Here is a 26,481-nt window from a genome sequence, read left to right as displayed (position 1 = left end):
GTGGGATCTTCCCGGACTGGGGGACGAACCCACGTCCCCTGCATTGGCAGGCGGACTCTCAACCACTGTGCCACCAGGGAAGCCCAAGAAATTTACTTTTTAAATATTCCATATTTTCTTTTCTTTATAGATGATAGTATTTCTGCTGCAAGTACTTCTGATGTTCAAGATCGCCTCTCAGCCCTTGAGTTACGAGTTCAACAACAAGAAGATGAAATCACTGTGCTAAAGGCAGCATTGGCTGATGTTTTGAGGCGTCTTACAATCTCTGAAGATCATGTAGCCTCAGTGAAAAAATCAGTCCCAAGTAAAGGTAATTAAGTGTGTTATAAGTAGGAAGAGTTTTGCTTTTTGCAACATTTTCTTTGAAATAATATATTAAACGTGTATTTTTTCAGTGACATTAAGATTGGGAATATAAAACTATAGTTTCTCTTTTGGATTACTTATGATTATAGTTTATTTTCCATTTCCTTTTTCTTTATTCCTAAGAAATTCTGAAAGTTTATTATTTTAAATTGAGAATTTTGGAGTAATACCACTGATTATACTTACTGGCTTTTATGTCATAGTGTTTGTGTGAATTTAGTATCTTTCAGCTACATAACAAACTTACTGAGTGCAGAGGGGGTGGGATGAACTGGGAGATTTGGATTGACATATATACACTAATATGTATAAAATTGATAACTAATAAGAACCTGGTGGCGCAGTGGTTAAGAATCTGCCTGCCAATGCAGGGGACATGGGTTAGAGCCCTGGTATGGGAAGATCCCACATGCCGCAGAGCAACTAAGCCCGTGTGCCACAGCTACTGAGCCTGCGCTCTAGAGCCCATGAGCCACAGCTATTGAGCCCTTGTGCCACAACTACTGAAGCCCACGCGCCTAGAGCCTGTGCTCTACAACAAGAGAAGCCACCACAATGAGAAGCCCATGCACCACAACAAAGACCCAATACAGCCAAAAAATAAATTGATTAATTAAAAAGAAAAAGAGAACCTGCTATATAAAATAAAATTAAATTTAAAAGAAACTTACTGAGGGCAGGAACTGAATCATCTTTTTGTGTCTCCCATAGACTTCACATTGTATGTTGAACATAGCAGGTAGGCACTCATACTTTTTAAATGAACTCTTATCATTACAGAAAGAATTTAAAGCATTATAGTTCATATAGCTTCATTCTAAGCCTTCTGTGGTCATTAGCAGAATCATGAAGAATTTAATTTAAACTCAAACTTACTGCCAACGCCAGTTCAATGGAAATTTTATTTTATTTTTATTTATTTATTTATTTATTTATTTTAATTTTTTTTTTTTTGCGGTACACGGGCCTCTCACTGTTGTGGCTTCTCCTGTTGCGGAGCACAGGCTCCGGACGCGCAGGCTCAGCGGCCATGGCTCACGGGCCCAGCTGCTCCGCGGCATGTGGGATCTTCCCGGACCGGGGCACGAACCCGTGTCCCCTGCATCGGCAGGCGGACTCTCAACCACTGCGCCACCAGGGAAGCCCCAATGGAAATTTTAACTCCTAGACATTGGGGATTTTCACAGACTGAAATAAACTGTTATCAGGACCTTGTTACTCTGAGTTTGGAGCAGATGTCATGTAGCCTTTCTCTTCTTCCAACCACCCAGAAGGAATCTTAAATTCTTTCACATGAATCAAACAGTCAAACATATCATTTCATATATCTCACTGATTTCTTGGTAGCGTAGATGGACATAGGCATGATTATCCCCACTTGGCAATGGGAAAAGGAAAAGATTCATCAGCTTACCTCTCTACTGTAATATGTCAACGCAGATGATTAACCTAGGGAGGAGTCTTACATAACTCCTAGGTTTTAGCTGGAGGTTAGATAGTTGACCAGAATATGAGGAGCAGATGTGGAAGAAAGATTATGAATTCAGTTTCCGAATGTTGAGTTTGAGGTATGTGTGGTTTATAGATAGATACATATTGATAGCTAAATTATAGGTCTAGTGCTCAGGCTAGTCTTAGTTAGGAATAAAAATTGGGGAATGTTCAGCTTATGGATGATAGTTGAAGCCATAGAAGGAGGATGTAAAACAAGAAAGTGGCTCAGGATAGTTCTTTCAGGAGCTCCAATATTTCAGCATAGCAAAGAAAGAGTGATTCATGTTGCCAGCTGCTACAAAGAGGTCAAGTAAAACAAAGACTGAGAGGTAACCATTGGATTTGACATTTATGAGAATATTAGAAACCTCTCCAAAAGGAATTTTAGTGGAGTGATAGTATTACAAATCTAATTGCAGTATTTTGAGAAGCAGGAATTGAGGAGAACTCTGGAATTAAGAGCAGCAACTGTAGCAGCCACTTTTTTCAGAAAATTAACCTGAGAGGGGAAGAGGGTGAGGGTAGTAGAAGAGGATGCTAAATCGAAGACCAGTTTTAATTATTTTTATTTTTTAAGACGTTATAGACGGGAGCAGAAAAATACAGTGAGGACAAAAAGGCAGCAGAGAGGAAGATGATGTTGGTGGGGGAGGGGTGGTGGTTATTGAGGCAAGTTCCCTGAGAGTTTGCGAAGGGATGTTAGAGCAAGTTAAAAACCATTAGTCTTAGATGGAAAAAAGACCACTTCTGAATATTGAGATATCCATTCCAATAGAATGGAAAGAGATAAAACAAAGTGGAGGTTGATATATATTCACAGTTGTCAGGGCTGGAAGTTTCATTCCTTATCACTTTCTCCTCAGGAGATAGTGATGCCCTTTAGGAAAGTAAGGCAGTTCCTGGCTGGTGAAAAAAAAAAAAAAGGGAGTCAGACATTTGGAATGGTTAGAGAGTAGAGAATGGAAGGCCACAAACATGAAAGAAATGCTCAGAGACCCTGAGGGTACCGGCTTCTGAGGTGTGAAACTTTGAGGGAGGGGCATTCATTCTGCCTGGTTTTCTGATTCCCATTCTCATACCTCCCACCCTCCAGCACTCCGAGCCTTTGTGTTAATAGTGGAGAGTTAGATAGCAGGATGGTTCTTTTCCATAACTGGTTAGTAAGATAAATGTGTCAGTGGCATGGGATAAGTAAGGGACCTGAGAGTTTGGCAAAAGACTTGATTGAAACCACTTTGGTTAATAATGTTATAAATGGGTTTTTAATATTTTGCGAACCAACTTTGAGGATTGCCAAGATCAAGCCAGGAAAAAAAAACTTATTTGGTTATAAATTGATTTTTCTAAGAGGATTCTAGAGTTGTTGGAGTATTAATGTATATGGGCTTTACAGAGAAGGTAAACTGCATAAAGAGAGAAGAACAGGTTTCTATAATTAATATGTGTACCCTCAGCTTCTGGCTCTATATTAAAGTATTTTTAAATCCTATAAGACAAAATGACATAGCATTTGGTTATTATCTCATTTTAAAAGCTTATTTTAAATAATTTGTATTAACCTACAATTTTAAAAAAGTTTTATTCTAAAACAATATACATTATAATCTTGTGTTGAGAAAAAATTAAACGTTTTCTCTCATTGTTTATTTACTAAGTAAGGTATTTCAGTAAAGAAATATTTATAGAGAAATTTAAGGACTGCTCTTTTTTTAATTTGGCATACAGACGATATTTTGTATGACACATCAGTTCCTTAGCACCTACCTGTTTCAGTTTCATGAAATACAAATCACAGTTTAAATAGCTGGCGTTTCTATGCCCTAGGAACATACTTTCTGTAAGTTGTCCTTTTCTAGCTGTCATTCATAATTCCTTTGTCTGTAAAGTGAATTTAGAATCAGTTTTGTTACAGGCTCTTTAGTGGAGATTTATCCAGTTCTGGAGCCACCTGCAGCTTCTACACTGGAACTTTTTCTTTCCACGTAGTCATAAGTTTACTTTGACTGCCGTTCTTATAATATGCTGATGTGGTTCACATTTTGGAATGGAGTCCACTAGTGAATATTCTTGTAAGTTACTTTGTTACCTTAGACACAGGCTTTGAATTGGTGGATATAAAATGGATTGCTGGGGAGAAGATTGATTATATAATAATTTGGGGAAATATTATTTAAGAAATGAGCATAATTCATTAAGGATTAACCACTGTATTTCCCATTAGTGAAAAAACTTGCCTGACCAATTATGTTCTCTAATATTGATATTAACACATCAAGAGAAATACATATTTAAAGTTTTGTTAATTTTATTATTTGCAATTCTAAACAGCTTTATCTTGAAATTTATATATAGTATACTATAGAAAGTAATTGGAAAAGAAATATTAAGTGATTCTTCACTATTGTCATTTGTATGTAACCTTAAAAAGATCAACCATCAGTTTTGACAAAACAGGATTAATATATTAATGGTATAAATATTTGGAATAAACACTTTAAGCAAAATATTTTCTAACAAATGAAAAAAATTTTTTAGAAACAATGAAATTATTTTGCAGGGATTTTGTATTTTCTCCATCAATTAAAAAGTAAATTAATATAATGTTATATGTCAATTATACCTCAATTTTTTTTAAAAAAAGTAAAATCATTTCTGATACTGTAGAAAAATTTTATATGGAAATGTTTTAGTCCCTTGTGAAATTAGAATTTGTAGTATTCACTTTCACACAAATTACTGACAGGACAGTAATCACTACCATTTTCTTAAGATATTTAGAATTTCTAGAGGATTTTTCTTTAGAGGGGAGACTAAACCACCATGGATAAATAGGTGGAAACCTTTTATGAAGCTGTGGTTAAAAGTATAGTTCAGCTTCCTTATTGATGAAGACAACTATTACATACTTTTGCTATAGGTGGTGGTGATATGGAAACATGACTTGGCTTCAGGTATGGCTAAAACTAAATGTGTATGCTAATGGGTTAGCGACATTCTCTGTCATTTCATAATAGTATTGCCATTCAGTAAATGCCAAAATCAGAAACACACCTCTCTAGTCATTTCAATATTTTTAGTTCTGTTCTTTTAGTTTGTCCTCTCCAGTGTGCCAGCAGTATTAAAAGCTAAACCCCATTTTTTCTTGAATATATTATGTCAGACACTTAGGTCGAAAGTTTTCCCAATAGTTTTTAAGGTGGCCAGTCATTTAAATTTCTCATGTACTTTCTCTTCTGTTGGAGAATTCTTTCCTTTTGACGGCATATGTTCATAATATATGCACCAGTTGCAGCTGAATCCTTGCCAAAAGAAAAAAAATTACCTGTACTTTGGAGCAAAAGGGAAGGCCCAGGGAACACTGGCAGTTTTAACTGCCAGGAAGACAAATTATGTCACAGCTGGTTCCTGGGAAACCCATTAAGACCTCTTGGGGTGACCAAATGAATGTAATTTGAGAATACAACCCAGTGGCAATATGTGAAGACAAGCTGTTAGTACACAGAGGTATAAAAACACAGGCGTCAAATTATCTGAAGGTGGGAAACTGTCATTTTAAACCAGGAAGCTGTTGGTAAACCAGAAATATCAAGCACTGTGACTGCTACTTGAGAAATGACAGAGCCCAGAGGCAAAATTGAAATTTAGAGGATGTCAGTTCTCCCAAAAAAACTTTCCTAATTATATAGACTATGGGATAGTGTACAGGCACAGATCTGTATCATTTGGCTCTTGCTACAAATAACATTTGGGAGAAGACGGGGATTGTCATGAGTTTGCTGTAAATGTTGTTAATAAGTAAATTATATTAATCAGGTTAGAAGGTGTGAATTTCCTTGGTGGGGCCTTTAGGCTAACTAAAATGATTCATACTTATGGTAGGGGGCGGGAGAGTATCTTATTATTTTGACAACAGATCAAAGACTTCTAAGCTGCTCTTTGTATATGACAGTAAATGGGTGGATATTGCCTCGGACCAGGCAGCAATTACCATTTATAGAGCTCCATTTCTCTATGAGAGTCAAATGCTCTTTGGTCATTTTTTCTCAAAATATACTTTAAAAGAGTCAAGAGGACTAAAGTACACCTTCCTGTGAAACAAGAGGAAAGGAGAAAAGTACATATAAAACTCTAAATGGAAAAGATAGAACTTGAGGAAGTACATGTAGTCCTCAGTCTTTTCAAAGAATGAAGCAAAGTAATTGACAGATTGAAAAAGGTGGCACGGAGCTTGAAAATGTGAAGAGAGTGGAGAGGTATGCAGTTGGAGCTCTGTGGCATATGATAGGGAATCTGAGAAAAAAGATTTTGAGTGTTAACTAAAGTTCTTCCTTCATAGACCATCTTTACCTTTCTCCTGATAAAAAATTTTCCCATTCTTTAGGGCCTCAAATTAATTCCTGAAAATGATCTATTTTTTGTTTCTTGTTAGAATTGTTTTAAAATTTTATTATATGTTTCTTTTGGTGTATATATTTGTTGCTCTCGCTGGATTATAAACTATTTGGAGGCAGGGACAGTTTGTTAACCTAACTAGCCTTAGAATGACTCAATAAATGTTTGTTAAATTAAATGTGCGAAAAAGAAAGTTATAGAAGTAGGAAGTTATTTTTTAAATTACTCTTTGGATGGAGGGATTGGGATAGATGCAAGAATAAGAGGGTATTACAGATGAGGGTAGCAAGATGGATTTCAGATTTGCAACATAAGCAACAGTCCCTAGTGGTAACTTTACTATGTGACTCTAGAGTTCAGTGAAATTCATTAGCATTTAGGAACTGTCAGGCTAAGGTATCAGAAAGTTCATCTGCTTAGGTCTATCATCAAGGAATATAAACAATAATGATTAGTATTCTTATTTCATGATAAAGTAAGGTAAAGTATAAAATTTATCATTGGCCTTCAACCCTGGCATTATGATGGTTAAAACTGAAACTGTGATTAAAACTAAATTAGTACCTTCCTGGTTTATAGACTTTTAGCCTAAATTTCTCTTATTTCAGCTGGGTTGCTGCTCAGAAATTGAACTACTTTTGTACCTTTCGTTACTAGAGGTCACCGTTGCTTCCAGTCTTGCAGGCTGATGTTTGAGAGCGTTGTGGCTTAGACTTTATAATGCCCAAGGCTTGGGGGAGAGGGATTTATATGTACAAACATACATACATGTGATGTATATAGCTAATGATGCATTCTAGTTATAAATTTGTGTACTGCAATAATCATTTTTATGCTCCTTTCTTCCAGTTAGCTTCCTAATATTCTAAATTTCAAAGAATGTACTTTAGACTTCTCAGGTGACAATCATTCACCCATGTTCCTTTTTGTTTTCTGCACCTGCTTTACTTAACTCATTGCCTCTACCTTGGGAGATCATTCACTCATTTATACAAATACTAAGGATTCCCAGTACTGAGAGTTATCTGAAATTAAGCTGTAGGATGGAAAATGACCATGAAAATCTTATTTTGGTCTTTTCTTGCTATTTAGGTAAATATCTGGGGACCTTGATGATTTAGTACTGTTCTCTGCTTAGAATTTCCTTTTCCCCCTACTCCATCTGGTGAATTCCTATCTGTTATCCCGGCGAAGCTCAAAATGTCACTCTCCACAAGGCAGAATTATTTCTTTCCACTTACTTACCATTCCTTCTTCTTGGACTCAAATCTTGATTTTACTGTCTATTAACGGTATAACCTTGAGTATGTTAATAATCTCTCTAGGCTTCAGTTTTTTTCATCAGCAAAACCGGAATGATAATAGTAAATCCCTTTCAGGATTACAGTGAAGATTAAATGACTTAATTATGCGTACTTAGGATAACAATGCTTAGCATTCAGCAAGTGCTTGATAATTAATATTACTTCACACCACTTACTGTATTGACAGTTGTCTCTTTCCTTCATGTTTTCAATGCACTAGGCACTGTTTTAGGTGCTGGAGATTAAAGAAATAAAAGATACTGACTTTTGCCTCCACAGGGCCTTAGGTAAACTGAGAGGACAGCTAAGTCAATAATTATAAAACTATATAATAATTGGTAGTAAAAGGTAAATTTAGGGTGTTGTGGGAGCTCCTAACCGAAACTGGATTGAAGGTTCCTTGCAGGAGATGAAATCAGCATTCATCTTCCTTCATGGTCTTAACATCCACGTACTGGTGCCAGTTCCCAAATTGTTAATCTATATTCTAGACTTGATCAGTTAAGAATTATCTTTCTACTCATTAGATTGTACTGCTTGTATGTCCCTCAGGATTTATAAATGTAAAATTTCCCCAAACTGAAATCATCATCTTTTAAGACCTAAATATTTCTTAAAACTGCCTCCTACTTTCCATTTATGCTACCTAGCACTTGTTTCAGGTCCCCATCGTGCTATGCTTAGACCACTGCCCTGGAATCTGCTCTTCACATAGCCACTAGGATTTCTCTAAATGTAAATTGAAGTCTTTTTTTCAGCTTAAAACCCTTTGGTGGTCTCTATTTCCTATAGATAAAATCTCCATGATCTAACTCCTGCTTACCTCTACCATCTGGACTTTCCTCTACCATCTGGACTCTGCCCTTTCTTGTTCTACGTTCTCACCACATAAAGAGCTTTTTGTCTACCCCGCCCCCATGCCATACACACTTACATACCCCACTTTGCTGTTACCTTCTTTCTGTTCCTTTACACACACTGGAATAATATCCCAGTATTTCATTACCTCCCTTTTACCTGGCTATCTCTTACTTATTCCTTAAGACTTTGTTCTGCATTTTTTTCTAGGAAGCCATTCTTGAGCTCTGTGTCTCTAATCATCCTTACAGAATTATGTGTCTTTTCTTTGTACTTTTATGATCACTTTGTTTTTGTACTTACCACGTTTTCATTGCTAGTGTGATTCTCTTGCAAGATTTTAATTCCTTGATGCCCTGGCTCCCTTATATTCTCTTGAAAACAAAAGACTAGGATAATAATAGACCCTGAGTAAATATTTGATGGGTAGATGGATGATGAATATATGTTAATTTAGGCAAGCAGGGGTGACTAGCATATGCCAGAGAGAAGGACCATCCAAGTGCACAGTGCAGGGGAGTAAAAGTACTTAATTTAGGAGTTCAGAATAAACTGAAGCATGAGGTGTGAGGTTGGGAGTGTCAAAAAATGAGCCTCAACTTGTGGAGAGGGCCCATAGTGAAAGGTTTTCTTATGCCTTGCTAAGGAATTTAGTTTTTATCCTGAGGGGACTGGAGATCCATTAAAGGATTTTAAATTGAAGAATGACAGGTAGAGTTACACTAATCCATTAATTCTAAGATTGCTATATTTCTTGCATTTTAACATCTCTGGAATTATAATGCATCTTACTATTGATTGTGTCTTACAGTTCTCATAAGTGACGATTCTTTCTAATGCTGTTCGTGATAATGGTACATATTACAATTGATGGCATATTAATTCAAAGATATACAGCTTGTTTAGAAAGGTATTCTGGCATGGTGTACAGAATGCATTAAGAGCAAGTTAATAGTACTGCTAGAAGGGAGAATAGAGAAACTGAACATAATCCGAAAGAGAAATCTGAGGCAGTAGTGGCGAATATGCATTCATTTAGTCATTTAGGTATTGATTAAGTGCTTTCTAGGATTCAAGCACAGTGCTAAGCATGGGGATATATGCAAGGATCACAAAACAGGTAAGGTTTCCAGATAGATTACAGATAATTATAAACGGTTAAGTCAAAATGGATCGTAGACCTCAATGTGAGGACTAAAACCATTAAAAATTGCACTTCCCTAGTGGTGCAGTGGTTAAAAATCCATCTGCCAATGCAGGGGACACGGGTTTGATCCCTGGTCCGGGAAGATCCCACATGCCACAGAGCAACAAAGCCCGTGCACCACAACTACTGATCCTGCGCTCTGGAGCCCGCAAGCCACAACTACTGAGCCTGCGTGCCACAACTATTGAAGCCCACATGCCTAGAGCCCATGCTCTACAACAAGAGAAGCTACCACATTGAGAAGCCCGCGCACCGCAACAAAGAGTAGCCCCCACTCACTGCAGCTAGAGGAAGCACGCGCGCAGCAACGAAGACCCAACGCAGCCATAAATAAATAAATTTATTTTTTAAAAAGCATTAAAAATTCTGTAAGAAAATACATACAGGAGAAAATCTCAATGTCCTTGAGTTTGGCAAAGATGTCTTAAATAGGACACAAACAAATACAAATAATAAGAGAAAAATCAATTAACTAAACAATCAAAATCTTAAAATCTATTCTTCCAAAGATTATCTTGAAAATAAAAGGGCAAGCTATATAATGGTAGACAATATTTGCCAAACATATATTTGTCAAAGGAGTTTAACTAGAATATATTTAAAAATCTTAAAACTCAGTTATTAAGAAGACAACCCATTTGGGAATTACCTGGTGGTTCGGAGGTTGGGACTCAGTGCTTTCACTGCAGGGGCCCGGGTTCGATCCCTGGTCAGGGAACTAAGATCCTGCAAGCCATGCAGCGCAGCTAAAAAAATTAAAAAAAAAAAAAAAAAAAAAGAAGAAGACAACCCATTTTTTAAAAAGCAAAAGATTTGAATAGACAATTCACCAAAAAATATATTTGTGGAAGTCAAATAAGTACATTAAAATATATTTAACACCTTTGGAATTAAGAAAATGCAAATTGGGGACTTCCCTGGTAGCACAGTGGTGAAGAATCTGCCTGCCAATGCAGGGGACACAGGTTTGATCCCTGGTCCGGGAAGATCCCACATGACGTGGAGCAGCTAAGCCCATGCGCCACAACTACTGAAGCCACCACAATGAGAAGCCCGTGCACCACAATAAAGTGTAGCCCCTGCTTGCTGCGACTAGAGAAAGCCTGCGCGCAGCCACCGAGACCCAACGCAGCCATAAATAAATAAAGGCAAATCTATCTATCTATATATACTGTATTATTCCATTTATATAAAATTTTAGAAAATGCAAACTATAGTGATAGGAAGTAGATCAGTGGTTGCCTGGGGATAAGAGTGAGGGAGGGAGAGATGGATTACAGAGGGGCTCAAGGAAACTTTAGAGACTTAATGGCCATGTTCACTATCCTGATTGTGGAGATTGTTTCACAGGCATATATGTATGTCAAAACTTAGTAAATCATACACTTTATGTATGTGCAACTTATTGTATGTCGGTTTTATCTCAACAGAACTGGGGGGAATATTTTTTTAAAGAGTTACAGATGCAACAGAGGACTTAGTCACCCACTGAATGTTGGCAGTAAGGAAATGGAGGAATCAAACCTGATTTCTTGTTTTCTGGTTCGTACAGTGAATGGGTGGTAAGGTCTTTCACCATGAAGAAAGTATATCACAGAGTACCAGTTTTTGTTCTGTTTGGTGGGAGGAGGGACACATACATTCATGGGGAGCTGTTCAGTAGCCGTTACATATAAAAAATTGTGAGATAACTGAAGAGTCAAGATAAAATCTGAGCAAGAAAAGAATATCCAGCAAATGAGAGAAGAAATGGTCAGAGCTAAGAAGAAATTCAGCCAAGGGCAATGTCCTAGAAACTAAGGACATTGTCCTTACTTAAATACTGTCCTTGCCTGAATAGTCAGCAATATTAGATGCTGAAGAAAATTTGAGCAAGATAAGGACTGAAAAATAACCATTGAATTTAGTGGAAAGAAAGTCATTGGTGATCTTGGCAAGAAAAGTTTCTATGAAGTGGTTAGATGATAACCAGATTGCAGAAGTGAGGTACAGATAGGAAAGTGTAGACCACTGACTCTTTTCCAAATACTGTATTAGACTTGGAATGGGGGTGGGTGGGTGCATATGTCAGGGGTGGGGTGATTAGGGGGAATACAGAATCGAGGAGTTATTTTGAGTGTACAGTCACCATTAGTATCCACAGGGGATTGGTTCCAGGACCCCTGAGGGCGGATGCTCAAAGTCCTAGGATGCTTAAGTCCCTGATATAAAATGGCATGGTATAGTTGGCCCACGACTTGAGCATCGTGGATTTTGGTATCCATATGGGAAGGGGGTATCCTGGAACCAGTTACCCATGGATGCCGAGGGACAACTGTATGTATTTATAAATTATACCTATATACAGAATTATGTATATATATGTTGAACAATGCTAGTAACTTGCTGCTGTTTAGCAAATAGAATACCTACAGGTTATTAAATTCTAAATGAGTTACAGAGGACTTATTACTCCTCATGCAAATTGTGACCATAATCAGAATATTTAGAAACTCAAGAGAGTATCCCATTTATACTAACTGGGAGAATGTGTTTGTTTTTCTGTTGGAGACAATTGCTAGCTTGGTGTGTATGAAATACAAGCTCTTCTTTCTCCTTGAAGTAAAAGAACATGAAGTAACTTTTCTCTGTTTACATATTTGTTTATAAGAGAGGATCTAAAATAATTTAAAACAGAAAATTCAGAAGTAACTGTGATCCACAACCTATCTCACTGCTACACTCCAGTTCTTCAGAAAGAGAACATTAAAGGATAATTCATTCCTGAAAGGCTTACATCATGTGTGTATGTTCGGGGGGGTTCTGATAAAGAAAATAAAATATAATAAAATCATTTGTACTTCTGTCTGTGGTGTAGCTCCAAAATTTCTCCAGTGTTGTTTTTAATTTTGTTTTCTTTCACAAGTGCCTATACAGTCAACCAAATTCAGTGAGAATTCAGTTTAGGCTAAAGGTTTGTCATTTTCAACATACAGTACTTGATAATTTTCAATCATATATTGTGTATTGAGACCTACCTTTTTATTCGCATCAGCATCTTCATTTTTCTATTTTTCCATTTATTTTACATGATAAAGATAATAAAATAACTAGATAATTGCACAAACATTTCAATTTTTTTAATTGTTACTACTTTATAGAGTAAACTTTGTAACTGGCTCAGTAGTTGGAAACCTTTATATTGAATAATAAAAAGGAAACCATTATATATAGGCCTTGAAATGGCCAAGACATCAAAAGATATCTTGTCTTTTTTTTTTTTTTTTTCGGTACGCGGGCCTCTCGCTGTTGTGGCCTCTCCCGTTGCGGAGCACAGGCTCCGGACGCGCAGGCTCAGCGGCCATGGCTAACGGGCCCAGCCGCTCCGCGGCATGTGGGATCTTCCCGGACCAGGGCACGAACCCATGTCCCCTGCATCGGCAGGCGGACTCTCAACCACTGCGCCACCAGGGGAGCCCTCTTGTCTTTTTTGAGTAAGTGTTGAGGATGAGCCTAGAATAGAGAATAGAGAGCCTCCTGAGACTGATCAAAACTGTGAGGCATAACACTGTCATCTAATCCTGTGAAGATGAATGGTAGTTTCACAGGATACCTTGAAAGCATTTGAAGACTTCAACAGTAAACTGTAGGACTTAGAAACAGTGGTGATATGTTGATTTTTTTTTAACATTTTTTATTGTGGTAAAATATATAGAACATAAAATTTACCCCTTTAACCATTTTTAGGTGTACAGTTCAGTGGCATTAAACACGTTCACATTGTTGTGCAACCATCGCCACCATCCATCTCTAGAACTCTTTCACGTTTCCAAACTGAAAGTGTGTATCCATCCACTCCTCTCCCTTGCCCACCCCCCTGCCCCTAGCAACTGCCATTCTGTTTTCTGTTTGTATGAATTTGACTACTCCAGGTACCTTATATAATGAAATCATACAATATTTGCCCTTTTCTTCTCATCTGGCTTATTTCACTTAGAATAATGTCTTCAGGGTTCATCCGTGTTGTAGCATGTTTCACAATTTCATTCCTTTTTTAAGCTGAATAATATGCCATTGTATATATGTACCATTCATTTGTCAATGGACATTTGGGTGGTTTCCACCTTTTGGCTATCGTGAGTAATGCTGCTATGAATATGGGTATACAGATATCTGCTTGACTCCCTGCTTTCAATTTTTTGGGTTGTATATACCTAGAATTGGAATTGCCAGATCAAATGGTACTTCCATGTTTAATTTTTTGAGAAACAGCGAATACTGTTTTCTACATCATGTGTACCATTTTACATTCCTACTAGGAATACACAAGGATTCCAGTTTCTTCACATCCTTGCTAACACTTGTTATTTTTGTTCGTTTTTTTATTGGAGTATAGTTGCTTTACAATGTTGTGTTAGTTTCTCCTGTACAACAAAGTGAATCAGCTATACATATACATATATCGCCTCTCTGTTGGACCTCCCTCCCACCCCCTCCACCCATCCCACCCATCTAGGTCCTCACAGAGCACCGAGCTGAGCTCCCTGTGCTATATGTTTGTTTTTATAATAGCCATCCTAATGGGTATAATTGGTCTCTTTTTTTGAAATGAAGTTTGGAACATTGGAAGAGAGCATGGGAAGTGGATTTTAGATTATATATGGTTTTTTTTAATATAGTGGCTGATGGGTTTTTTGTGTAACAAGTTTTAAAAATTATATTTCAGAAATCAGATGTTGATATAACAAAAGCAGTGCTCAGAGGAAAATGTATAGCTGTAAATGCCTGCATTAAAAAAGAAGAAAGATCTCAAATCAATAACCTAACTTTAATCTTAAGGAAATAGGAAAAAAAAAAAAAAAAAAGCCAAAGCTAGCAATAAAGACCTGGATAGTAGTGGTGGTTGCCTAACGTTGTGAATATACTAAATGCCACGGAGTTGCACATTTTAAAATGGTTAAAATGGTAAATTTTATGAATATTTTACCAGAGTAAAAAGAAAGAGTCAATATAACAAGAAGTCACCTATTTGATCTAATGACCAGTGATATTAGCCTAATTTAGGGGTTATTGTGCCTTATTATATGTGAAAAATTTCCTAGGAAGTTTGAAAAATCAATACAGTAGGTCTCCTCCTTCCTCTCTTCTAATTCATTCTGTCTGAGGAAGGGTCTAGGAATCTCAATATTAAGGAAGTACTTTAGATGATTATGATATAAGTGGCTCCCAACAGCATGTTTTTGTCAGAAATGCAGTGCTATACTATCGTATATGTAACATTCTAGGGTGCGAAATATTTTAGGCTCTATACATAAATGTTTTTGCTTTCTGTGCTTTTATGAAGTGAAGCAAACAAACATGAAAGCCAGATATAAAAGTTAGGTTTTCTTGTGTGCATGTGAGAAAACTTGAGTACAAAAATTCAAAATTATTCTTTATTCCCAAATTTTTAGATAAACTTGCCCCTTAGTAGATGTGGCTGTTTTATCTTGTGACTGTGAGTCTTCCTGACCATAGCAGCATATCTGTCACATGGATTATTGGAATACTGGAATAAATGTTCCAAACCTTCTACTTAAATTAAGATAACAGGTTATTTTACATAATTATGCTTTATTTATATGGAACAATATTCTAAGATTCAGCATTTATGATTCCTAGGATTTCTAATTAAATTTCAACAGAACCTGAGCTATTTCTGAAAATTGTTGATATGTGGGGAGTTGTGGTTTACTTGAGGCATAGCTTTGAATCATGCACTTTAAAGCTGCTGTGTGTGAATAGCAAACCGTTTAGCTAGAGAGAATGACTCTAGTTGCAATTTAGCAATTTAATTTAACATGGCTTTTCTATAGATCTATTTTGATGAGATTAAATCTTCAGACAGTAATATTGTATGCTGCATGATGGATTCCTCTGAGACCTCCAGATCTTATTCATTTCCTTTTGAACTATAGACCATACTGGAGATGTAGCTAATTAAAGTTGGGTGTACAAGTCAGCAAAGTTCATTGTTCTATAGAGGAAATAAATATTTCATTGTCTTTTTATTTACTTTTTCCAAATAAATTATAACTTTATATATACCACATAGAATTGTCTCAGTTTACAAATGTTTATCTTTATGCACTCATTCCTTTCTTATCTGTATACACAATAAACATTTATTGAAGAATAATAATATTGTATGCTGTATATGGGGGGGACAGTCTGCTTACTAGCGGACTTAATGGACTTAAACACTATTGGACTTAATTTTTTAAGCTCCTGTCTTTGAGGAATATTTTGAAGTTTGATTTTTAAAGTTTTTTCTTAACCGTATCTAGGCCAGCCAGGCATTCGAGAAGCTATTTCCATGTCCTGTATAACCAATGGGAGTGGTGCAAACAGAAAACCAAGTCACACCAGCTCTGTTTCAATCGCAAGAAAAGAAACTCTTTCATCTGCTGCTAAAAGGTATGCATTTGTTTAAAAAAAAAAAAAGCTAACATTGCAAAATTGAATGTGATAACTCAGTCTACTTTTGAAAAGAATGTGAAATAGAGCTGTATGGAATTCAGGTGAGCATGTCCTTTAAATTCTTTGTCTCTGAATGCAGAGATATCCAGCCTGTACTTGCTGAGTTTACATTCATCACACCTATGGAGTAGTGTGAGGAAGCTTTTGGTTCTTACTAAAGGCAGCAAGCAGTTTCATTTCCTGGTTTGGTTTTGTTTCTTTTTAATTGTTTCTTTTTAATAGGCATTTGTTAATGTGATAAACATCACTATATTTAATGTAATTATATAAGTGAATTTTCCATGTCAAGTGATACATTTGATATAGCATTTTTAAAGGAGTAGAATCTTCAGTATATATGTATATTAGTGAGAGTTTAAATGCTGTAACTTTTATTTTTTAATCATGACTATAAAATTGAGGCTTAATTCAAAATGTTATATTACTGTGTTGTGTGTTTGTGTGTGTATGTTAGGGGTGGTGGGCAGGAGGGCAGTGGAAATATTGTAATATAAAAGTTTCAGTGGACTACGTTCTCTATGTTCTTTTCATCAATTAATTAATTCAGTGTGTTCCAATAAAATTGCTTACTGGATTTTTCTGCTTTTGTGTAATACCCAGCAAATTATTCCATATAGAGTTTGGAGAGACCATAAGAGATCAGCCACATAATCTTATAGCTGTTTTCTTCAAAGAATGATTGAAGAAAAACTTTCAGTAATAGAATAATATTTAAAATGTGCTGATGGAAAATGGTTGCCTCAATAAACTAATGCCAGTGACTGAATTATTTAACAGTGTGTATTTACAGATGTTAACCAGACATTTGACCACAGGAATGGTGAAGAAATGACAAGATATTTAGGCCTTTTAAAAATCCCCTTCTAGAATTCAGTCATTAAAGTCATTGTTGTTACAGAATATAGACTTTCTCCTCCAAAGCATGCTGAAATTTATTACCTTTGCCGCAGTTTCAGGAGAAAAGGACAAATTATGGAAAAACTAATATGTAGTGGAAATTTTTAATACAATTTTTAATAATAAACTTTCTTGTGTCCAGTAATTGTTTGGATTCAGCCCATTTTTCTTACATAGCTGTAGTTATGTGCAGTGGTCAGTATTATGTACAGCAGTGACTCAACAATCTAAAACCAGATAAGTTTGTTAATTTATGGTGCAGGCAGGGGCTTTGTGTTTTGCTTCAAAATAACCCAGAAGAAAAATCTACTGGGCCCACATAAGGCTACTGGCCTAATACTATGCATTCAGGATAGTTTGAAGACCAACAAGAAAGAAGTAATTTCTAACTCAGTTTTAAGTTGCAAAGTTAATCTGATATTTTTGAGGTAGAATTGTATTTCTCAGCACATAATTAAAAAACTGAATATGAACAAGACAGTCAAAAGTCAGTCTGGGGACTTCCCTGGTGGTCCAGTGGTAAAGAATCCGCCTTTCAATGCAGGGGACGGGTTCGATCCCTGGTCAGGGAACTAAGATCCCACATGCCGTGCAGCGCAACCAAAAAAAAAAGTCAGTCTGAAGTCAGAAGGTATCAGAATGAATCAGATTAAGAAATGTTACTGTCAAAATTATATTTTAACATTATTCACTATCATCATGTGATTAAATTGTATGTACTACTTATATTTGTTCAGAATGTTCTTAAACATACTTCTTTGTAGCTTATGTACCTTATGGTCAAATTTAAAAATGTCCTTTGGTTAAGAAGTGTAGGGACTTCCCTGGTGGCGCAATGGTTAAGACTCTGCATTCCCAGTGTAGTCCCCTGGTCAGGGAACTAGACCCCACATGCATGGCGCAACTAAGGGTTCGCATGCCAAAACTAAGGGTTCGCATGCCACAACTAAGGGTTCACATGCAACAACTAAGGAGCCCGCAAGCTGCAACTAAGGAGCCTGTCAGCTGCAACTAAGACCCGGCGCAACCAAATTTTAAAAAAAGAAGAAGTGTAGATAGTTGATAGTTTTATACCTTTTCAACCCTGGAATCATTGATTCCATCTGCTTTGTAATACTGTCGTGTTTGTGCAATATAAGGATTCTTTTCCAGTATGATCAGGAATAGGAGATGCTTCATTAATTCAAGAGTCAAAGTGTGGAATCATAAGAATTTATACCTATATATCTTAAATATTTTAACTTAAAATATGTTCACATATGTTCATTTGTCAATTTTTTAATGAAAGGCTGAGTCTCCCCCTTCCTTTCTAAGTATGCATCTCTGATTAGATTGCTTGTTGACTGTCTTGCATAAAATACACCCATAAATCATTTTTTATAAGTTTTAGTTTCATTCTTTAAGACAGAGTAAGAAATTTGAAAGTTGCAAAACAATATGAATTAGAACCCATCTGTGTCTATGATTTTTTTTCATAATCTTTTATAATTGTGTCACCTACACAATTTAACAGCAGTTTTTTTTAGTAACTCATTTTTATAGAGTCTTTCCAAAGCATTCAGCTTAGTTTACATAGACATTATCATTCTCTTTCCTATGTACATTTTGTCAGTTTTCTTTGTATTCTATTAACTTAATCATTAAAATAACAAGTACAACTGGCATAAACAGGTTCGGGGGAGAACACACAGTTGACTCTTGGTAAGTGTGAAACTCAACTGGTGGAAGCAGAAGTATACAGAAGAAACAGGAGTTAGGGAATAACCTACAAAACATGAACATTTAGTGTTCCTTGGGCATCAGTATGCTTTACAGAGGTAAAGTGTCACTAATTCTCTGATTTGGGTAAATTGAAGTCAGTTAAGAGAGCTTCTACTGTCCTTCCAAATTTGCCAAGATGGCAAAATGCATTAGAGGCCAATTTGGTCCAAAGGGGCAATCTTCCTAGGATATGTTGCCTTAGAATTATAATAAATTCTTTGCTGAAGATTTTAATCTTTACTGAAGATTTTTTTTAAAGAAATATTTTCATTATTGAATGAAAGCAGTATAAATTGTATTAGCTGTATGATTTAGGATTTTGAATTATATAATAGTAACTTTTTCCATCGTTTGATATATCTTTTTTATTTGTTTAAATATGTGTTGTTCCATGTTATACTTTATTTTACAGTGGTACAGAAAAAAAGAAAGAAAAACCACAAGGACAGAGAGAAAAAAAAGAGGAATCTCACTCTAATGATCAAAGTCCACAAATTCGAGCATCACCTTCTCCCCAGCCCTCTTCACAGCCTCTCCAAACACACAGACAAACTCAAGAAAGCAAGAATTCTACTCCCACCAAAAGGTTTTAACTGACCCCAAGTACAGAGCTAGGGAATGGTTGTAACGATACCTAAATTCTGTGACTTGAGAAAAAAAATTGGCTATCCATGGATTCCAAGAGAAAAGCCTAGTGGCTTTTTTTCCCCCCACTTCTTTGTTGATGTAATCTGTATTTTAACACATTGGGGAATGAAAATTTGAGGTCATATTTATCAGTTAAAACTGGAGGAAAAAAATTAAGTTATAAACAATTTGATGAAAGGAAGGCAAAAGTAACCTACTCTAAAACCAAAACAACATTTTTATAGTAAAATTATAAAATATTTTTAAATTTATATGTAACTGTGCATAAATTTATAGCCATGGATAGAAAATTGCCGTATGTTGTTATCCTCACCATATTTTGGCATCATTACAACCTTCAGCTTGCAAGGGCCCTTCTCAACAAATGGCTCTTCATTGTGACTGCATCTCAGTTTCAGTTTTGGGTTTTGGGAGGATAAGTTCTTGCTTGAGTAGAGAATTGAATTCATTTCACCTAATCTTTTCTATGCTAAAGGCTTGCTTGAGGGCTTCTCTCTGTGTCTTTAATAATTAATATTTTAAAGTTATGAGAAGGGGAGAAGGGAGAAACATTCTAACAATGTGTATGAGCCTAAATTGGGGATCTAAACCTGCATGCTGGGAGTTCAACACTACAGCTGCCTTGTAGTCAAATATTTAGACCAACTTAATGAAATTTGCCTGCTTTAGGGATGTTGATTCAAGCTTTATGATTAGGTATAGATGTATTTTATCATCATACTTCCTCTTGGAAATCTTAGGAAAATATAAACCATTCCCAGAACTGGCTAGGATTTTAATAAAAATAAATGACATCCATTCCTAAAAGATTTATAATATATTTTTATTTGATTAGCTTAATATTTTGCCTCAAATCTCTAATGGAAATTTGGGAAAACACAACACCCTTCACTTGATTGATGCATGTTTAACATTTTTAAAATGCTTTGTGTGTCTCATGCAGATTCTTATGCTATCTAAATGGTTTGTAATTCTTTTGCCTGGTCTGATATGGAGTTTTTCTTGGATATAGCTTATTAATGTTTTGCAACTTTGGATTGTATGTGGTTAAAGGTGGCTTTTTTTATAATCAATCTCTTTAAGGTTCTGATTTGACTTGGCATCTTCTTTGTCCCAGATCTTTTTTTCAGCTTCTTAAGGTCTCTTGGAAATGTGCTTGCCATTCTGAATTGCTCTTTGGATATACTATTATAAGAAGTATTGAAGGCTGGATGAGTTGTAGGACAGTTACCAGTGCAGCCAAAAAATCATTTATAAGTTAAAAAATTTCAGTTATGAATATGTGGAAGCAGTTTTGATAATATAACATTCTTGTGTTAAATTGTTTTTACTTCATGGATAAAATTGACTCTAAAAGATATAAACAAGAGTTTTACTTTTAGTCCCACAATTATTTAGAAATTGTCATTTGTACCATGTATAATTTAATTACATGAGGACATAAAAAGTGAAAATAGCAGCCTTGTAATGATTTTGAATAAGTATAGGTTTTTTCACAAATTCACGCAATTTCATAAATTCTGAGAGTAATTAATCAGATTTAAGCAAATGGGTTTTTTTTAATCAAGTAATATTTGTTCTAATGAATCTTCTGAATAATAGTGAAAATTTAAAAACAGACTTGGTAATTGCCTTGTTTAGCTCCTTGACTCATCCAGGCACAGAAACTTTCAACTAATCCTTCCTTCTCTTTTCTGGATTAGCTTTAAGAAAATGTTAATTACTGCTTTTATGTTCTAGTCAAACTGTCAATTGCTACTCATAGAATTTTTTTCTAAGAAACTAATATGTTTCTTCCAGCATAAAACGACCACCAACAGCTGAAAAGTCACATAATTCATGGGAAAATTCAGACGATAGCCGTAATAAATTACTGAGGGCAGTTTCAACATCAAAATTAATATCAAAAGTTATAAAAAATGCAGACAAGTAAGTATTATACCTTAAGTTGTATCTGAAAATTATTAATTCTTTGACTATCACATTTGCATGTACAGTTATATGCCACGTTTGAATCATTTCTAAAAATCTGTATTTATATCTTTCTTCTTCTAAGTGCATTTTTCCTTTTGTGTCTTTAAAAAAGGTTGTCTTCCTGTTAATGCTTCTGAACTCATAATAAATTTCAATAATCTCATAAAATTTGAGTATTTTTCATAAATTCTTTCTATGCTTTTATTGTTTAAGTGATCCTAATGGAATATTTCTTCTTTTATGAAACAGTATATTAGTAGTTTAGACCAGTGAGAAACTGTTAAAAATACTGATGCCTGAATTTCACATCTGGAGATTTATCTGGGGTGTGGCCTAGACATTGAATCTTTTGCAATTTCTTCAGGTGATTATAACGGTCAGCCAAATAAAATTATAAAATAAATGTCTTTGAATTCCTTTTGTAGGCATAAAGATGTCATCATCAACCAAGGTAAGTTAAAAATCCTCTTTAAAAAATGTTTATCTTTTCTACATCAGTTAAATTTTTTCTTTTGATAAGAATATTGACTTACTTTCATTCAGTGTACTTTATTTATTAGCTCACACTGATAAAAAAGAAGTGTGTTGTTATAGTAATTTAAGAAAATATCTAATTTTTATTGTAAGATATGTCATTTTTGTCTCAACCAGCAAAAATGTCAACCCGTGAAAAAAACAGCCAAGGTAAGAATAAGCTACACAGTTGGTCGCCTTCTTAGTTAATTTCTTCCTGGATCTCTTATTTGGCTTTTCATTATTTATACTACCTGACTTTCCTCTTAATAAAGGAAATATAGTAATTTGAACTAGTGAATCCAACCACTTTTCTATTTCTCTGAGCTCTGAAGATTCAAGGTCAACAGTAGGAATAAAGATATTACAAAGAGATATAATACCAAGGGGAATTTCCCCCTTTTTTTAAAAAAGAAAAGTTGTACTTAGAAAAGCCATTTAAAAGATTGATAAATTTTAACTCAATTTCCTGTCTTGCCAACTTCATTGCAAATAATCACTCATTTCTTGAAGCTAAGACTTAAAATATAATAAGTCTAGCAAATCCATTTCCTCTTAAATTTTTCTTTTATATTAATTGTAATTTCTGGCTACTTGCTGTTGTTGGCTTGTTCTGACCCAAAAACGGAGAGAAGACTTTCTGTAAATGTGTATTTAATTTAATTGCAAAGTAGGTAAAATTTATACATCAGTTTTACATTCTCCTTCAATTGCCTGCAAATTTAATAGAAGCATGCTGTTCTAAATAAAAGCATGTCCTTCCCGTGCATGCTTTTTACAGCTCATTTCTATATGTCATAGTTATCTTTATTTTCTGGGTTATTTATTATATTAACCATATACAATGTGGTTAAAATTTTTGTTAGAGATTTAACTTGATTTCTGTAGATTTTCACTTTCGATTCTGATAAGAAAAGTATCTGCAATCTTCTTTGGATCATTTGTTTTTACATAGAAATTCTAAATAAAGCTGATTATTGTTGCTATTCTCCTTCAGTTAGGTCTTACTTACTCCCTCTTTTATAATTTATAGTTAAGTATAGATTAAGTAATAGTTGAAATACCTTAAGGACAAATGAAATTTTATTTACAAAGACAATTCTTACTATGTGTCAAAACGTTTTTAAAAGAGATAGTGATATATAGTGGCAAAAGCAGTGAATGGAGAGTCGCTGTTTAGTGTTTGGCTCTACTGTTTAACAACCTTGTGACCCAGGCAAAATGGCAACATCTCTGGGTAGTTTTCTAATCTGAGAATATAACTATAAAGCTTACTTCACAAGACTGCTGAAGGATGAAATAATATGTATGAAAGTACTTTAAAAACAGAAAACACTGTACCTATAAAAAGGTGCTCCTATTATTACATGTTTTGCCAAAGAGCTTTCATTTTATAAAAATCCTTAGAGCATAAATGAGAAAGGGCTACCTTTCTCTTTGTCGTGCTGTGGTATGTCCTTTGGAAGGAAAAGGGGTCTAACTTAAGATTAGTATATAAGTGAGTGCTCTGTGTTGGTGACAGTTTTCAAAATCATTCAAATAGGCAGGTAAGTAAATGTATTTAAAAGGGAAGGATTTTGCTAGAGAAGCATCACTAAAGTGGGGAAGAAGGATGAAATGAAAAACTGGAAAAGTCAGTTAAATTCTGTTACAAGAACTGTTCGCTGAAGAAGATTGTTCCAGATGTTGGAATTCTAAAATGTCAAATGTTGCTTGCATTAAGCCTTATTTTTGGAATTTGAGCCTGTTCCTTTGCCATTTTAATCAGCTATATTTATCATAAGAGTGTATCTTGAAGGAAAACTCTTGTGCCTCAGCCTGTTATATAATTCAGGCCTGCCTGTGAGGCAGAGCCTATGGAAAGAAGTAGATGGATTCTAGATGGTTTAGGAGATTACAGGTAGGGTATGAGAAGTAAGGAACAGAGGGAATCTATGAAGGCTAACTTGAAAGTAGATAAGAAGCATCTACTAAAATAAGGAACATTTGTAGAAAAGAATGGTTTGGTTTTGGACAGTTACACTTGAGTTGTCTATAAATCTTCATTTATTCGTAGAGGTGTGTAACAAACAACATAGTGTAGAGTTTAAACATGTGTAATTGAAGTCAAGACTGGTTTCACCATTTACTTAGCTTGTGACCATAAGCAGGTTAATTCACCTTCTTAAGTCTTTGTTTTCTCATCTGTAATTGAGACAATAATAAACCCTCAAAAGGTTATTATAAAAATTAAAGATAATAAAGTGTTTAAACATAGTACCTGGCACATAGCACCAAATAAATTTTAGTTATTAATATAAGTGTGACAGTACTCAACCTTGTTCTCAAACATGTGGAGTTAAGATGAAAAGATGACCATTAAATAGATGATCTTCACTTGATGTAAGTTGTGGATAAATTTAAGTTTGGTATTCATTTTGCATAACATATTTCACAACACATTTTCTTATACTTTAGGTATTAATCTAAAATATCTGTCATTTAAAAAAATGTCATTTTTGGACAGTCTTTTTAAAATGTGATTTATTCTTTAGCTCTTTTTTTTTTTTTTGACAGTGACAAGTGTGACTTGCTGTAAGTCATCTGCTTTGTTTTGGGAACAAGCCGATTTATATTTGGTACATATAAGTGAGTGGTAGCAGAGAAAACTTGACCTGAAATGACTGTGTCCTTCAGACACAGCAGAGTATAAATCTGCGTATTCTGATCAGCACTTAGACAAAAGGAAGGAAACCATGGTTGAAAGCAGTGGGAGGTGAAATGAGATGTACACAGGGCAATCTCCGAGGCTAGATGTGGGAGGAAGGACATGTTACACCATGTCCTATAAAAAGAAGCTCTTACTGAATTAGATCCTTATCTACACGCAAATCCTTGAAACTTAAGCCCCTTTTCATTACTCTTCTCCCTACTTCTGTTGGATCCTCTCCAATCACAGGAGAAATATACCAGGTAAATTTTGTAATGAAATGAGTACAGCTCATAAGCTCATCCTTATAGTCATTATCTAGTATATTACATTTTTAAAATATGGAAAATAAGTATCACATGTCCTCATTTCTAGAGCAGAACCTGAATGTCTTCAAATTATTGCATGTTAACTGTCCTTTTCAGGCTTGAGTAATCCTAAATCACTTTTCTCTTGTTACATCTTAAGCTCTTTTAATTGTCTGGTCATGTTGAGAACCTGAATGATTCAGGTTCCTACTGGAGAGAAATCTGCTTAATTGAGGAAAAGAGAACTCCTCAGTCACCAAATCACACGTTTACTTCCTCTTATAGAGCTGCCTCACTGCTCTAGGATTAAATTCATTCTTGCTTAACTACCAAACCAGTGCACTAGTAGCTTAACTACAGGTGTATTTAGATAGAAGAACTATTACTGTAACATCTTAGAAAATTGAGAGGTGACTAATTCTTACTAGCTGCCTAGCTATCTGTCCAAAATGGCTTCAGATGAAAAATACTTTAAAAGTCATTTTGAAATACATACTGTCTAAAATCCTTCAGTAGTTTGTTTTAGCCAGTCATTCAAATAATATAAAAATATACAGTATAAACTCATTTACAAATTTGGAGAAAGAAAAAAAAACTCTGAATAATCTCGTCATTTTAACAACTATTACAGTTCTGATGTATTTCTTCATTGTTTCTTTATTAGATACACTTTTTTTAAATTTTAAAGATTTATTCAACAAATATTTATTGAGTGTGTTTTGTCAGGACCTGTCCCAGAAACTTGGGGATACAGCAGTTACATTGTCTGAACTCTGTGGAACTTATATTCTGCCTATAAGAAACAGACAGTAAATACTTGATAGTAGGTAATACATATTGGGAAAGAATAAGGAGAGTAGACAATTGCTATTTGATATAGAGTGGTTAGGGGAGACATCTCTGATAAAGTGATAAAGTGACATTTGAGCCACCTGAATGAAGTGAGTGAACAATTTGGGTATCTGGAGAAAAGAATTTCATGAACAGAGAAAACTGGAAGTACAAAAGCCCTGAGGCAAGAGCTTTCTTGCTGTGTTAGGAGCAGCGAGGAGGTCCTTGATCATAGTGTGCACACAATTTTGTATTTGTTAACCATCACATTTATAAAATATAGATTCATTCTAAGCAACAGAAGAGTGATTAGACACCTCACTTAGGAAAGGGAAGCAAAGTTGTTTAGTGGAAAGAGCATAAGAATAATAATAAGCATGAGACCTAGCTAGTAGTGAATCACAGAAGTTTAAAGAATCAGAATCCTACAATGACTAAAATTATGAGTGTTGGTTGGGGAGAAACTAAAAATTTCATTTGCCGAAGGAAATTATGAAAAAAAATAAAATAAAACATCCTTCATCTGATAATAAATTTTTCCCTATGACTCTTGAGACCTTGGACCTCAGTTTCCTTACATATACTTAGGCTTAGACTAGACGTTGCCAAGAGTCTCTTTAACTTTTTGAAAGCTCTTTCTTGCAGCACATAGAAAATGGAAGGCAGCCCCCATACCTTCACTAACTCATGTTTAATCTACCTTTAAAGAATTTGAATACAGGTGCTTTTGTTCAGTGC

At 35.1% G+C, this 26,481-nt stretch overlaps 1 protein-coding gene across 17 annotated transcripts in view; it reads left to right on the top strand.

The window, feature by feature from the left end:
• EML4 (EMAP like 4) overlaps positions 1-26,481 on the top strand; it is a 154,316-nt gene that overhangs the window by 67,380 nt on the left and 60,455 nt on the right. For 4 of the 17 annotated variants that reach the window (XR_010835571.1, XM_067007683.1, XM_067007681.1 and 1 more), the window contains exons 2-7: positions 131-313; positions 15,930-16,059; positions 19,193-19,366; positions 21,229-21,357; positions 21,828-21,853; positions 22,054-22,086. Coding sequence is in view for 14 of the 17 variants with exons in the window: in XM_067007683.1 (XP_066863784.1) it covers positions 131-313; positions 15,930-16,059; positions 19,193-19,366; positions 21,229-21,357; positions 21,828-21,853; positions 22,054-22,086 (675 nt within the window). In the remaining 3 variants the exon portion in view is untranslated. Of the gene's footprint in view, positions 1-130; positions 314-15,929; positions 16,060-19,192; positions 19,367-21,228; positions 21,362-21,827; positions 21,854-22,029; positions 22,087-26,481 lie in introns of all 17 variants that reach the window. The other 13 variants (XR_010835572.1, XM_067007684.1, XM_067007682.1 and 10 more) reach the window with 5 other exon arrangements.

The sequence above is a fragment of the Kogia breviceps genome, chromosome 11 (assembly GCF_026419965.1).
Source record: "Kogia breviceps isolate mKogBre1 chromosome 11, mKogBre1 haplotype 1, whole genome shotgun sequence".
Classification (NCBI taxonomy): Eukaryota; Metazoa; Chordata; class Mammalia; order Artiodactyla; family Physeteridae; genus Kogia; species Kogia breviceps.
Note: the sequence above shows the minus strand (reverse complement) of the source record. Positions and strands in the feature narration are given on the sequence as shown.